Below are 15,918 nucleotides of genomic sequence, written 5' to 3'. Positions count from 1 at the left end.
TAAATCACTGTTTCAATTTCAGTACTTGTGATAGGTCTGTTCTTATTTTCTATTTCTTCCTGGTTCAGTCTTGGAAGATTGTACCTTTCTAAGAATTTGTCCACTTCTTCTAGGTTGTCCATTTTATTGGCATATAGTTGCTTGTAGTAGTGTGTTATTATCCTTAGTATTTCTGTGGTGTCCATTGTAACTTCTTTTTCATTGCTAATTTTATTGATTTGAGCCCTCTCCCTTTTTTTCTTGATGAGTCTGGCTAAAGGTTTATCAAGTTTGTTTATCCTTTCAAAGAACCAGCTTTTAGTTTCATTGATCTTTCCTATTGTTTTCTTCACCTCTATTTCATTTATTTCTGCTCTGATTTTTATGATTTCTTTCCTTCTACTAACTTTGGGTTTTGTTTGTTTTTCATTCTCTAATTGCTTTAGGTGTAAGGTTAGGTTGTTTGAGATTTTTCTTGTTTCCTGAGGTCAGATTATATTGCTGTGAACTTCCCTCATAGAACTGCTTTTGCTGCATCCCATCAGTTTTGGATTATCGTGTTTTCATTTTCTTTTGTCTCTAGATATTTTTTGATTTCCTCTTTGATTTTTTCAGCAATCCATTGGTTGTTTAGTAACATATTGTTTAGCTTCCATGTGTTTGTGTTTTTCAGGTTTTTTTCTTGTAGTTGATTTCTAATCTCATAGCATTGTGGTTGGAGAAGATGCTTGATATGATTTTAGTTTTCTTAAATTTACCAAGGCTTGCTTTGTGGCCCAGCATGTAATCTGTCCTGGAGAATGGGACATATGCACTTGAGAAGAATGTATATTCTGCTTTCAGATGGAATGTTCTATAAATATCAATTAAGTTCATTTGCTCTAATGTGTCATTTAAGCCTTGTGTTTCCTTATTTGATTTTCTGTCTGGATGTTCTGTCCACTGATGTAAGTGGGGTGTTAAAGTCCCCTACTATTATTGTGTTACTGTTAATTTCTCCTTTTATGGCTGTTAGCATTTGCCTATATATTGAGGTGCTCCTATCTTGGGTGCATATACATTTACAATTGTTATATCTTTTTCTTGGATTGATCCATTGATCATTATGCAGTGTCCTTCTTTGTCTCTTGTAACAGTCTTTATTTTAAAGTCTGTTTTGTCTGATATGAGAATTGCTACTCCAGCTTTCTTTTAATTTCCATTTGCATGGAATACCTTTTTCCATCCCCTCACTTTCAGTCTGTATGTGTCCCTATGTCTGAAGTGGGTCTCTTGTAGACAGCATATATATGGATGTTGCTTTTGTATCCATTCAGCCAGTCTGTGTCTTTTGGTGGGAGCATTTAATCCATTTACATTTAAGGTAATTATCGATATGTATGCTCTTATTGCTGTTTTGTTAATTGTTTTGGATTTGTTTTTGTAGGTCTTTTTTCTTCCCTTCCTCTTTTGTTCTCTTCTCTTGTGATTTGATGACTATCTTTAGTGTTTTGTTTGGATTGCTGCTGCTTTTTTGTGTGTGTATCTATTGTAGATTTTTGGTTTGCAGTTACCATGAGGTTTTGTTATAGTAGTCTATATATACAAGATTGTTTTAAGTGCTGGTCTCCTAATTTCAAATGCATTTCTAACATCCTGTATTTGTACTCTCTTCTCACGATTGCTGGTGTTATCTATCTATCTGTTTGTTTATTTATTTATTTATTTTGGCTGTGCTGGGTCTTAGTTGCAGCACACGGGATCTTTGTTGCAGCATGTGAGATCTTTTAGTTGTGGCATGCAGAGTTCTTAGTTGCAGCATGTGGACTCTTAGTTGTGGCATGCTTAGTTGTGACATGCATGTGGGATCTAGTTCCCCCACTAAGGATCGAACCCGGGCCTCCTGCATTGGTAGCACAGAGCCTTACCCACTGGACCACCAGGGAAGTCCCATGATTGCTGGTTTTCATATCATATTTGTGTGTGGATGATTTCCTACCTTTACTGTATGTTTGCCTTTACTGGTGAACTTTCCCGTTTGTAATTTTCTTGTTTCTAGTTGTGGCCTTTCTTTTCCATCTAGAGAAGTTCCTTTAGCATTTGTTGTAAAGCAGGTTTGGTGGTGCTGAATTCTCTTAGCTTTTGCTTGTCCATAAAGCTTTTCATTTCTCCGTCGAATCTGAGTGGGAGTCTTGCTGGGTAGAGTATTCTGGGTTGCATCACTTTAAATATATTGTGCGACTCCCTTCTGGTCTGCAGAGTTTCTGCTGTAAAATCAGCTGATAACCATATGGGGAGTCCTTGTATATGATTTGTTGCTTTTAATATTTTGTCTTTAATTTTTATAAATTTGATTAATGCATTTCTTGGTGTGTTCCTCCTTGGGTTTATCCTATATGGAACTCTCTGGATTTGAGTGTTTCCTTTCCCATGTTAGGGAAGTTTTTGGCTATTATCTCTGCAAATATTTTTTCAGGCCCTTTCTCTCCCTCTTCTTCTGGGACCCCTATAATGTGAATGTTGGTGTGTTTAATGTTGTCCCAGAGGTCTCTCAGACTGTCCTCATTTCTTTTCATTCTTCTGTCTTTATTCTGTTCTGCAGCAGTGATTTCCACCAACCTGTCTTACAACTCACTTATTCGTTCTTTTATCTCATTTATTCTGCTATCAATTCCTTCTATTCTATTTTTCATTTCAGTTGTATTGTTCATCTCTGTTTGTTTGTTCTTTAAAGCTTCTAGCTCTTTCTTAAACATTTCTTGTATCTTCTCGATCTGTGCCTCCATTCTTTTACCAAGATCTTAGATCATCTTTACTATCATTACTCTGAATTCTTTTTCAGGTAGCTTGCCTATCTCCACTTCACTTAGTTGTTCTTCTGGGGTTTTGTCTTGTTCTCTCAACTGGAACATATTTCTCTGCATCTCATTTTGTCTAATTTTCTGTGTTTGTGGTCTCTGTTCCTCAGGTGTCTCGTTATGGCTTCTTTGTCTTTGGGTATAGAATATCTTTTTTGGTAGGCTCAAGTTTTTTTTGTCAGCAGTTAGTTGTGATTTTGGTGTTTTCATAAGAGGAGGTGAGCTCAAGTCCTTCTCCACCATCTTGTCTCCAGTTTTTTTTTTTCCCTTTGTGCTTCCAGTCTCACTTGCTCATAGAGTCCTGCATGCAGAGGCCTTCCACCTGGTACTTCAAGCCAGAGTTTCTAGTGTGAAATGGCTGTGCTTGACACCTCAGCTCTGCTACACTCCGTAAGGCACAGACATTTTTAAATTAAAGGATTCATAAAAATGTCATCTCCTTTCTTTTAGGCTGTCATCTGACTCAAATTCTCAAATTTGCAGCTAGGAGAGTCTGTTCTCCATCCTGCTTCAGAAAAGTGGAATCCTATCCACAAGTGGAATTTTAGTAGTAAAAGTAACATATTACATCATATCTGAAATTATCCCATAATTTACATGGCAGTATCTATCCCAGTGATATGTCAATGGCAAAATGAATCTAAGTGCTTAAAACAGCAAGCCTTTAAGATGGGTTTTACACGTATTAAAGAGAGGGGAACTCTTAGGTGACAAGCCTGAGCCTCCTAGAAAGGAATTAATGACTTGTGTTTCTTTTTCTTCATTATTGTCAACATTAATAGTTTACTTAGGGTCAAGCATCTGAAATTTTTGGTCACAAACAAAAGTACTACAAGAAATCAGTTAGAATGACTAAGTCATTAAAAGTAGAGGAACAATTTTATTGAATACTGCCTTAAAGAAATGCTACCAAAAAGAGAGGAAACTCTCCTTAGAACAGATTTTATTTCTAGTTCTCCTGAGCCATAATTCAGAACGAAATTGGTTTAAAGGGGAAAAAGAATTTCTTCATTTGAATGGGTTCTGCTCTGTTCATCCTTGAACCTCAGAGTTTCTTAGCTATTTGGAAAGGAAATTGATGTGACTTAAAATTGTGTACATAATATCACTAAAGTGTGCTTTTTTTATTTTTATTTTTTAAGTTGTTCTATTAGATAAAATGTGAATTTTGAAGTTTAGGATAAGATGAGAGCTTATTTTCCACATATTTTGAATGAGGAGCAGAGATTAAGCAAATGAGAAATGCTATTATGAAAGTCCTGAATTTTTCATATATATATGAGTTGTATTTTACCTCTGCAGTTTTTAAAATAAATTTTAAATTTATTGTTATTATTCTAGTTGCAGTATCCAGTTTATTGGGACCATCTTGAATTCTGTGATGGATTCAGAAAACTTTTAGACCATTTACAGTTGGATAAAGTGAGTCCCTTGAAACTAATTACTCACATGTGATTTTAATGCAACATTTATTGATACATTGTTAAGTCTGGTGTTGTCTTTTATTTTTTAATAACAGCTCTTTTGAGATAGAATTCACATACTGTACAGTTTACCCTTTTAAAGTGTAGAATTCACCGTTTTTTAATATATTCACAGTATGTACAACCATCACCACAGTCAATTTCTGAACATTTTTCCACCCCTAAAAGAAACCCCATACTTAGCAGTCACTCCCCACCCTTCCTCCCTGGAGCCCTGTTTCTATGGATTTGCCTATTTTGGATATTTTATGTAAATGGAATAATGTAATCTGTGGTCTTTTGTGACTGGCTTTTTTCACTTAGCATAACACTTTCAGGGTTCATCAGTGTTGCAGATTATATCACTATTTCATTCCTTTTTATTGTCAAATAATATCCTATTGTATGGATATAACACATTTTATTTATCCATTCATCATTTGGTTTGTTTCCATTGGTTAGGTATTATGAGTAATGTTGCTATGAACATTCTTATACAAGTTTTTGTGTAGACAGATGTTTTCAGTTCTCTTGGGTACGTGTCTAGGAGTGGAATTACCGAATCATAGTTTTCTGAAACAGAAATGACAAAGTAGTTTAATTTTCTAATGTAATCTATGAATAATATTTTTTAACTTGTGTAATTTATATGCACAGTTGTATTTCTTCTTGACAGGGTGTAGACATTGCATTTAAATACAGTATTTTCTAAACTTCTAACTGCTGTAAATATTTCAGTCTAATGACTGGTGATGACATTGTATTCTGTGGTTGGTGATAATTAAAACAATTTTTTTTGATACTTCAAGATCATTGTTTTTAGGATCCTTGTGTTTGTTTCCAATTAGGTTCATCTCTTTGGGGCTTCTTTGGGAGGCTTTTTGGCCCAGAAGTTTGCTGAATACACTCACAAATCTCCCAGAGTCCATTCTCTCATCCTCTGCAATTCCTTCAGTGACACTTCTATCTTTAACCAAACATGGACTGCAAACAGGTAAGAATGTAAACATTCAACCAACATTTTTTTATTTTCAGTGGAATTTTGAAAATGTTGGCTTTTGGTTTTTCAATGCATTAGGGAGGGAGAGGCCATCTATACTTGTGTCTTTTGAAACCACCCTGGCTTTTAAAATTAGAAACAATCACCTTTGGAAAAGAAAAGAATTGAAAGAGTTCTAAACTCAGTTGTTTCCACTACTCTAAATCATTGTCTAGCTTTATTTACTATATGTTCACATGCCTTTACAGTTTAGTGCATATGTAACTGATACTGTGTTCTGCTTGATCCACTTAGTATTTTGTGTACACAGTCCTGTTGTAGTTTTTTAAGGCCTTTGGCTTCTCCCAATTTTTCATCATGTTCTACTGTAAATCTTTGTATAAATTACTTTTGTTCCTTCCCTTTCTGAGTTATTTTCTTGAGACATGTTCCCCAAAAGGGAGAGATTAGAGCATTTAGTCTGTCAGCAGATGTTCTGCACATCTTGACACTTTTACAACGTTAGTCTGCTTTTTAGAAAGATGGAAATGGTGGAATGCTTTGTGGGGCAACTAGTGGGGTACCTGTTTCCTCTGAGCCATCCCTTTATTGATTTTATCATTTTAATTAACTTGATAGATGTCTAATGGTACCTTAAAGCTGACTTCATGATATTTCTTTCATTGCTAGCAAGGCTAGGCTCTACCGCAGAAAGCAACCTAGTAACTAAACCTACCTGTGTGATCAGATTGGTTTTCATATAATGTTCTAGGTAAACATTGTTTTCATGGTTTTCACATCTACTCAACATTCACTCTGATTTTTAAAATATTTCTCCTGATATTTTCTCAGTTGTTTACTCAGCATTCGTGCAGCAATTTCTTGTATGCATCAGACACAGATACTTCATGTCCAGATAATGCACTAAGTCATTGATTATTTTTGATGATTTTTCATGTTTTAATTGTCAGAAGCCAAGACTTCCCCCACTTCGTTTGTGCTCTTGCCTATCAGCTACTTTTTATCAAATGTCTGAGTGCTTACCGTGTGCCACACAGAGGCTGCAGGGGCAAACAGAGCCAAGAGGATGCGCCCTCTACAGAGCACACCTAGGCAGCATCACCTTTAGAATATAAGGAGCTGTGGGGTAGAGAACTTAGAAACATCCCTGAAGGTGACTGGAAGATGGCTGTCTGGTCCTTGTGAGGGAAGCCCACTGAGAATATGCATCAGAAGGTGGTCTGCACGTGTTTTGTGGTTTTTTGTTTTGTTTTGTTTTGTTTTTCGGCTGCGGCCTGTGGGATCTTAGTTCCCCAACCAGGGATCGAACCCATGTGCCCTGCATTGGAAGCATGGAGTCTTAACCATTGGACCACCAGGGAAGTCCCTGGTCTACACCTTTTATAAGTCATTTTCAGCATAGGGTAGAGAAATTCATGTTTACCCTGTATAATGGCTCTCAGTGTAATTAGTGGAGTAAATACTAATGACAGATCACATATAGAAATACATAAAGATTGAATTGCCTTGAATTAGCCCAATTGAACCCAGTAGTAGCAATAGGCGGTATAATAACTCTGATTTTCCTATTTTGAAATCTATCTTTAATCAAAAGGTGAAATAAACCTTAAGGCTGATATGGTAAGCGTTCAGTTTACCGCAAATAGGTTAGCCATTGGAATAAGACCAAATAGAAAATAAAATCTTGGAATCATCAGAATGTCTACCTCTGTAAAGGCATTTTTGAAATATTGCTTATAATTATTCCAAATCCCCCAAAGTTGGATCATATTAAACCATAACTCGGAGCTTGAGAAAATGTATACAAAAACTAGGTGCTTCAAAACTAGCTCTTTAAAGGGAAGGGACTAGGTTTTTTTTAATCTCTAGGTCCCAAGTACCTAGCTAATACGAAGCTCCAGTGTTGAATGAATATTTGCCATTTATGTGCAGTCTTGGAAATTTAAATTATCAGGTCTTTTTTTTTTTTTTTTTAACAGCTTTTGGCTGATGCCGTCATTTATGCTCAAAAAAATCGTTCTTGGAAACTTTTCATCTGGCCCAGTGGACCCTATGATGGCTGATGCCATTGATTTCATGGTGGACAGGGTAAGGATCATGGCCTTGGGGTGGGGACACCTTGTACTCGGAATTTTCATGTCTGCTTGGTTCCTGAAGAAATACCTGTCTCACTGTGTACCAGAGGTATTTGTTAAGCATTCTTCCATATTAACTTTACTACATCCAGACAGATATTCCTGCTGCTGAGTAATTCATCAGAATCACTTGGGGGAGCTTTTAAAAATACAGATTCTAAGGCCTCACACCAGACCATTGAACTAGAATCCCTGGCCGAGGGCGCTGGGTATCTGTGTTTTTACCTCACCCCTCCTCTTCCACCTCCCCAGGTAAGTGTGATGGAGCAGGTCTGTGGACTTGCATTTAGGGACTACTGGGATAGACGTTTTTCTTTGGAGGCCTCTACTTAAATGTCTCCCTGTCCTCTTGGAGCTGCTGGAATTGGCTTGGCGCCCACAGGCACCTGGTGGAAGCGTCGGCTCAGGCTGAGGGCTGTGGAAGGCCAGGTGCCCAGAATAGAAAAATGTCACCACTTGCAAGGCCCAGTTATGGTCTCAAATACACTGTGTTTCCTCAGTGGTGACCATACTGGCCCCACCACACATAATACCACCTTTCTAAGCACAGACATTATCTGTGGATTTAATGTAAATGTACAAAACAAAATTAATTTTTTAAAAATTCACCTTTGTTTGTTTCTTTCTGCAGCTGGAAAGTTTGGGGCAGAGTGAACTGGCTTCAAGACTTACCCTGAATTGTCAAAATTCTTATGTGGAACCTCATAAAATTCGGGACATCCCTGTAACCATCATGGACGTAAGTTTTCTTTTAAGTAAAATAGATGCTTTGCCTTTTCTATATGTATATGTCAAGATCCACCTTGTAATTATTTTATGATTTTTCAGTGTGCCTCTTCAAATACTGCCTTGGATTTTCTTTATTTTTACCCCCCAGCTTTTTCAAATCCAAAATAATCTTTTATTGCTTATCCTGTATTTTTCCTGGCAGGAATAACACCATTGAAATCAAAGTAAATTTAAACAAACATGGTAGTCCTGACCCATTTTGGTTTGCTTTGCTATTCTCATCAACAGATATTGCTCTTTAGCCGAAATTACAAATCTGGGCAGTAAAGTGAAGGTGCCTCGTGAGTGCAGAGAATCAAGAATTCCATAAAGTCTAACACAAAAACTTGCTTCTTATATATTTTTTAATTGTAGTGAAATATACATAACAAAATTCACCATTTAAATCACTTTTAAGTGTACAGAGCAGTGACATTAAATACATTTACAGTGTGGTCCAACTGCCACTGTTATCTATCTCCAGAACTTTCCATCATCCCAAACTGAAACTCTGTACCCATTAAACAATAATTCCCCATTCCCCCCCCAATCCCTACTACTAACCTTTATCTTACTTCTTTTCTCTATGACTTTGCCTATTCTAGATACCTCATACAAGTGGAATCATATAATTATCTTTTTGTATCTGGCTTGTTTCACTTACTTAGCATAATGTTTTCAAGGTTCATCCATGTTACAGTATCATTCCCTTTTAAGGTTGAATTATACTCCATTGTACGTATATACCACCTTTTGTTTATCTTCTCATCTACTGACACATTTGAGTTGTTTCCACCTTTTGGCTATTGTGAACATTGGTGTACAAATACCCATTTGAGTTCCTGCTTTCAATCCTTTTGGGTAGTGCATACCTAGAAGTAGAATTGCTGAAATGTTTGGTAATTCTATATTTAACTTTTTGAGGAACTGCCTTATTGTCTTCCACAGGGGCTGTACCATTTTACATTCCCACTAGCAATGCATAAGGTTTCCAATTTCTCCATATCCTCTCCAGCACTTGTTATTTTCTGTTTTTCTTGGTAGTAGTAGCCACCCTAATGGATGTGAAGTGGTATCTCACTGTGGCTTTGACTTTTTATTTTAATCACATAACTGTTCTGTCTCATAATGGATTTATTCCTAAGTGCAAGTAACATGGTATGTTTAAGAACTGATTTTTATCAGGAAATTATCCATTACAAACATGTACAAGAACTTATCATTCTCCACTATAATTCCAACATTTACCATGACACAGAGCAGACTTTTCAGTACTCTCAGTGAAATATATGGTCCTCACAGGGCATTTGCTCTGCCTGCCCTTTCAAAGTTATGTTCACAACTTAGGTACATAGTCACTTAAAACTGTCTACAAGTTTTAGCAAGGTGGAGATGCACCTATTTTTATTTTCATGGGTTCTTTTGTTTCTTTTAAATTACTTTGAATAATTTTTTGCACGTGCATAAACATAAATTTGTATGAATACTGAAAGATTCTAGAGTCATATATTCCAAACTTCTAACAGTGGCTCCCCCAGAAAAGGGTTTGGGCTTCTTATCTTATACTATAAAAAATTTTTTTTGAATTCTTTTTCACTGAGTATATGCTACTTATATAACTGTTTTAATTTTTTTAATAAAATTTTCTTTTTTCTCTTTTTTTTATAAATTTATTTATTTATGGCTGCACTGAATCTTCATTGTTGTGCCCAGGCCTAGTTGTGGCAAGCGGGGGCTACTCTTTGTTGCGGTGCGTGGGCTTCTCATCGCGGTGGCTTCTCTTGTTGCGGAGCACAGGCTCAGTTTTTGGCGCATGGGCTTAGTTGCTCTGTGGCATGTGGGATGTTCCCAGGCCAGGGCATGAACCCATGTCCCTGCGTTGGCAGGCGAATTCTTAACCACTGCGCCACCAGGGAAGTCCCTTTTGGGGTTTCGTGATCTTTTTGAAATTAGTGTTTTCAATGATTGTTCATGGGACTTCCCTGGTGGCTCAATGGTTAAGAATCCGCCTGCCAATGCAGGGGACATGGGTTGGATCATTGGTCCGGGAAGATCCCAGCCCTGCGCCACAACTCCTGTGCCTGCGCTCTAGAGCCCGTGCTCCACAAGAGAAGCCACTGCAATGAGAAGCCACACACCACATCCCGCTCGCCGCAACTAGAGAAAGCCCACACACAGCAACGAAGACCCAACTCAGCCAGAAAAAAAAAAAGATTGCTATTAATATTCTGTTAATTTACTTATGTTTGAGGACAAAGGAAATTCATGGTAGAATTTTTTCCGCTAAACAGTGCAAGAGACATTTGGCAAAAAAATCTGTATTAATGTTTGACATTGGAGTTAGAGTCTAGAGCAAGAGGGCTCTAGAAGGGTTCAGCCATGTCTGTTGAAAGGAATGCGTGGCGGGTGGGGGGTAAGTATTAGGGTAAGGGTTACGGAACGGGTACAGTTTAGGGTACAGGTAAGTGTACGAAAACGGGTTAGGGATAGGGTACGTGTTAAGGTACGGCTTAGTGTTAGGTTAAGGGTTAGTGTTAGGGTACAGGTTAGGGTACAACAACGGGTTAGGTTTAGGGTATGTGTTAGGGTATGGGTTGGTGTTAGTGTACGGCTTAGGCTTAGGGTATGGGTTAGGGTTAGGGAACGGGTACGGTTTAGGTTACACGTTAGGGTACGACAACGGGTTAGGCTTAGGGTACATGTTAGGGTACCAATGTTAGGGTACCAACTAGTGTTAGGGTACGGGTTAGGATTAGGGTGCGGTTCGGGTAAGGGTTTTGGTTAGGGATAGGGAACGAGTACAGTTTAGGGTACAGGTTATTGCACGACAACAGGTTAGGGCTAGGGTACATGTTAGGGTATGGGTTAGTTTTAGTGTACAGGTTAGAATTAGGGTAAGGGTTAGGGTACGACAACAGGTTAGGCGTAGGGTATGGATTAGTGTCAGTGTACGGGTTAGGGTAAGGGTGAGGGTTAGGGTTACGGAACGGGCACGGGTTAGGGTACAGGTTAGAGTACGTGTTAAGGTATGGGCGTTAGTGTATGGGTTAGGATTAGGGTATGGGCTAGGGTAAGGATTAGGGTAAGGATTAGATTTAGTTTTAGGGTTAGGGAACGGGTACGGTTAAGGTTACAGGTTAGGATACAACAACGGGTTAGGGTATGTGTTAGGGTATGGGTTAGTTTTAGTGTATGGGTTAGGATTGCAGTACTGGTTAAGGTAAAGGGTTAGGGAATGGGTACGGTTTCGGGTACAGGTTAGGGTACGAGAACGGGTTAGGCTTAGGGTATGTGTTAGGGTAAGGATTAATGTTAGTGTACGGGTTAGGATTAGGGTACCATTAAGGTAAGGGTTAGGGTAAGGGTTAGGTACGGTTTAGGGTACAGGTTAGGGTACGACAATGGCTTAGGGTACCCGTTAGGGTACGGACTAGTGTTAGTGTACGGTTTAGGATTAGGGTACGGTTAAGGTAAGGGTTAGTGTACGGGTTATGGTTAGGGCTAGGGAACGGGTACGGTTTCGGTACAGGTAAGGGTACCAAAACGTATTAGGGTTACACTATGTATTAGGATTAGGGTAAAGTTAGGGTATGTGTTAGGGTACATGTTAGTGTACGGATTAGGTTTAGGGTATGGGTTAGGTTTAGGTTTAAGGTTAGGGAACCAGTAAGGTTTAGGGTGCAGGTTAGGTTATGACAACGGGTTAGAGTTAGCGTACGTGTTAGGGTATGGGTTAGTGTACAAGTTAGGATAGGGGTATGGGTTAGCGTAAGGTTTTGGGTTCGGGTTAGGGTTCAGTTTGGGGTACAACAATGGGTTTGGGTTAGGGTCCGTGTTAGGGTAAGGGTTATTAGTATTAGTATATGGGTTAGGATTAGGGTACTGTTTAGGGTAAGGGTTAGGGAACAGGTACAGTTTAGGATACAGGTTAGGGTACAACAAAGGATTAGGGTTAGGGTACAGATTAGTGTTAGTGTACGGGTTATAATTAGGGAATGGGTGCGGTTTAGGGTACAGGTTAGTGTATGACAACGGGTAGGGTTAGGGTACGGGTTATTGTTAGTGTACGGATTAGGATTACGGTACAGGTTAGGTTAGGGTTAGGGAACGGTTACAGTTTAGCATGCAGGTTAGGATACGACAACGGGTTAGGGTTACTGTACGTGTTAGGGTATTCGTTAATGTACGGGTTAGGATTAGGGTATGGGTTAGCGTAAGGTTTAGGATACAGTTTGGGGTACAATGGGTTTGGGTTAGGGTAAGGATTTGTATTAGCATATGGGTTAGGGTTAGGGTACTGGTTAGGGTAAGGTTAAGGTTAGGGAATGGATTAGTGTTATTGTACGGGTTAGGGTTAGGGAACGGGTATGGTTTAGGGTACAGGTTAGGGTACGACAACGGTTTAGGGTTAGGGTACATGTTAGGGTATGGGTTAGTTTTAGTTTACTGTTTAGGATTATGGTGTGGGTTACGGTAAGGTTTAGATTAAGGGTTAGGGTTAGTGTTAGCGTTGGGTACGGTTACGGTTTAGGGTACTGCAGCGGGTTAGGCTTAGGGTACGTGTTATGGTACGGATTAGTGTTAGTGTACAGGTTAGGATTAGGGTACAGTTAGGGTAAGGATTAGGGTAAGGGTTATGGTTAGGGTTAGGCCTAGGGAACAGGTACGGCTTAGCATATAGATTAAGGTACGACAAAGGGTTAGGCTTAGGGTACATCTTAGGGTACGAATTAGTGTTAGTGTACTGGTTAGATTAGGGTACGGTTAGGGTAAGAGTTAGGATAAAGATTAGAGTTAGGGTTAGGGAACGGGTATGGTTTAGGGTACAGGTCAGAGTAGGACAATGGGTTAAGTTTAGGGTACGTGTTAGGGTGCGGGTTAGGATTAGGGTATGACTTAGGGTAAGGGTTAGGGTATGGGGTTAGCATTAGTGTATGGGTTAGAGTAAGGGTGAGGGTTAGGGTTATGGAGCGGGTACGGTTTAGGGTATGGATTAGGATTAGGGTACGAGTTAGCATAAGGGTTAGGATAAGGGTTAGGGATAGGGAACGGGTACCAGATAAGGTACAGGTTAGGGTATGACAACTGTTTAGGGTACGCGTCAGTGTTAGTGTACTGGTTATGATTAGGATACGAGTTAGGGTTAGGGGAATGAGTACAGGTTAGCATATGATAACTGGTTAGGTTTAGGGTACGTTTTAGGGTATGGATTAGTGTTAGTGTACAGGTTATGATTAGGGTACGAGTTAGGGTAAGGGTTATGGTACGAAAACGGGTTAGGGTACGTGTTAAGCTACGGGTTAGTGGTGTTTTACGGGCTAGGATTAGGGTACCAGTTAGGGTAAGGGTTAGGATAAGGATTAGAGTTAGGGTTAGAGAATGGGTACAGTTTAGGGTACAGGTTAGAGTACAAAAACGGGATAGGATTAGGGTACGTTATAGGGAATGGGTTAATGTTAGTGTATGGGTTAGGGTAAGGGTTAGGGAACAGGTATGGTTTAAGGTACAGCTTAGGGTACGACAACGGGTTAGGGTTAGGGTATGGGTTAGTTTTAGTGTACGGGTTACAATTAGGGTACGGGTTAGGGTAAGGATTACAGTAAGGATTAATTTTAGGGTTAGGGCCAGGGAATGGGTACGGTTTAGGGTACAAGTTAGGGTACGACAACGGGTGAGGGTTAGGGTATGTGTTAGGGTATGGGATAGTTTTAGTGTACGGGTCAGGATTAGGGTAAGGGTTAGGTTGAGGGTTAGGGAATGGGTATGGTTTAGGGTACCATTTATGGTACGACAATGGGTTAGGGTACGTGTTAGTGTATGGGTATTAGTATGTGGGTTACGATTAGGGTACGGGTTAGGATAAGGCTTAGGGTTAGGGTTAACGTTAATGAACGGGTGTGGTTTAGGGTACAGGTTAGTGTATGACAACGTGTTAGGGTTAGGGTACATGTTAGTGTTAGCCTACAGGTTAGGATTAGGGTATGGGTTAGGGTGAGGGTTGGGGTTAGGGAACGTGTACGGTTTAGGGTACAAGTTAAGGTAGTACATCATGTTAGAGTTAGGATACGTGTTAGGATTAGGGTACGCATTAGGGTAAGGGTTAGGGAACGGGTACGGCTTAGGGTAGGACAACGGGTTAGGCTTAGGGTACGTGTTGGGGTACGGATTTACTGTTAGTGTATGGTTTAGGATTAGGGTATGGTCAGGGTAAGTGTTAGGGTAAGGGTTAGGGTTAGGGAATGGGTAGGGTTTAGGTTACAGGTTAGGGTATGACAACGGGTTAGGGTATGTGTTATAGTACGGGTTAGTTTTACTGTACGGATTAGGATTAGCATACGTGTTAGGGTTACAGAACAGGTACGGTTTAGGGTACAGGTTAGGGTACGACAACATGTTAGGGTTCAGGTTAGGGTATGGGTTAGGATATCGGTACGGATAACGGTAAGGTTAAGGGTTAGGGTTGGGGAACAGGTATGGTTTAGGGTACAGGATAGAGTATGACAACAATTTACTGTTAGCGTACATGTTAGGGTATGGGTTAGTGTTAGTATACAGGTTAGGATTAGGGTATACGTTAGGGTTAGGGTCTGGGTTCAGATTAGGATTAGTGCACGGGTTAGGGTAAGGGTTAGGGATCGGGTACGGTTTAGGTACAGGTTAGGGTAAGATAACGGGTTAGGCTTAGGGTACTTATTAGGTTACAGATTAGTGTTAGTGTACAGGTTAGTATCAGGGTGTGGTAAGGGTAAGGGTTATAGTTAGGGTTAGGGAACGGGTACAGTTTAGGGTGCAGGTTAGCGTACGACAACAGGTTAGGGTACGTGTTAGGGTACGGGTTGGTGTACAGGTTAGTATTAGGTTACGGGTTAGAGTAATGGTTAGGGATTGGGCTCAGTTTAGGGTACAGGTTAGGGTATGACAACGTGTTAGGTTTAGGGTACTGTTAGGGTAAGTGTTAGTGTATGAATTAGTATTAGGGTACGGGTTGCAGTAGGATTAGGGTAAGGGTTAGGGTTACGGAACGGGTACGGTTTAGGGTACAGGTAAGGGTACATGTTACAGTATGGGTGAGTGTTAGTGTACGGGTTAGGTTAAGGTTAGCGTTAATGTTAGGGAACGGGTACAGCTTAAGTTACAGTTTAGGGTACAACAATGGATTAGGGTTAGGGTAGGTGTTATGGTATGGGTGTTAGTGTACCGGTTAGATTTTGGTACGGCTTAGTGTAAGGGTTAGGGTAACGGTTAGGGTAGGGAACGTGAACGGTTTAGGGTACAGGTTAGGGTATGGGTTAGTGTTAGTGTATGGGTTAGGATTAGGTTACGGGTTAGGGTTGGGGGACGGGTACGGTTTAGGGTACGAAAACGGGTTAGGGATAGGGTACGTGTTAAGGTACGGCTTAGTTTTAGTGCATGGGTTAGGATTAGGGTACGGGTTAGGGAACGTGTACGGTTTAGGTTACACGTTAGGGTACGACAACGGGTTAGGCTTAGGGTACGTGTTAGGGTACTGACTACTGTTAGTGTACGGGTTAGGATTAGGGTACAGTTTAGGGTACAGGTTAGAGTACGTGTTAAGGTATGGGTGTTAGTGTACGGGTTAGGATTAGGGTATGGGCTAGGGTAAGGATTAGATTTAGTGTTAGGGTTAGGGTTAGGGAACGGGTACGGTTTCGGGTACAGGTTAGGGTACGAGAACGGGTTAGGCTTAGGGTATGTGTTAGGGTACGGATTAATGT

At 39.9% G+C, this 15,918-nt stretch overlaps 1 protein-coding gene across 3 annotated transcripts in view; it reads left to right on the top strand.

Moving 5' to 3' along the window:
- The window catches only part of SPG21 (SPG21 abhydrolase domain containing, maspardin), an 81,156-nt gene that overhangs the window by 21,265 nt on the left and 43,973 nt on the right, over positions 1-15,918 (top strand). For all 3 annotated transcript variants that reach the window (XM_082648007.1, XM_082648008.1, XM_082648006.1), the window contains exons 4-7: positions 4,158-4,238; positions 5,128-5,273; positions 7,259-7,367; positions 8,046-8,153. In XM_082648007.1, the coding sequence (XP_082504133.1) occupies positions 4,158-4,238; positions 5,128-5,273; positions 7,259-7,367; positions 8,046-8,153 (444 nt within the window). The remainder of the gene's footprint in view (positions 1-4,157; positions 4,239-5,127; positions 5,274-7,258; positions 7,368-8,045; positions 8,154-15,918) is intronic.

Source organism: Grampus griseus, assembly GCF_964374135.1.
Source record: "Grampus griseus genome assembly, chromosome: 2".
Lineage (NCBI taxonomy): Eukaryota > Metazoa > Chordata > Mammalia > Artiodactyla > Delphinidae > Grampus > Grampus griseus.
The sequence above is the reverse complement of the archived record's forward strand: the minus strand, read 5'-3'. Positions and strand labels throughout refer to the sequence as shown.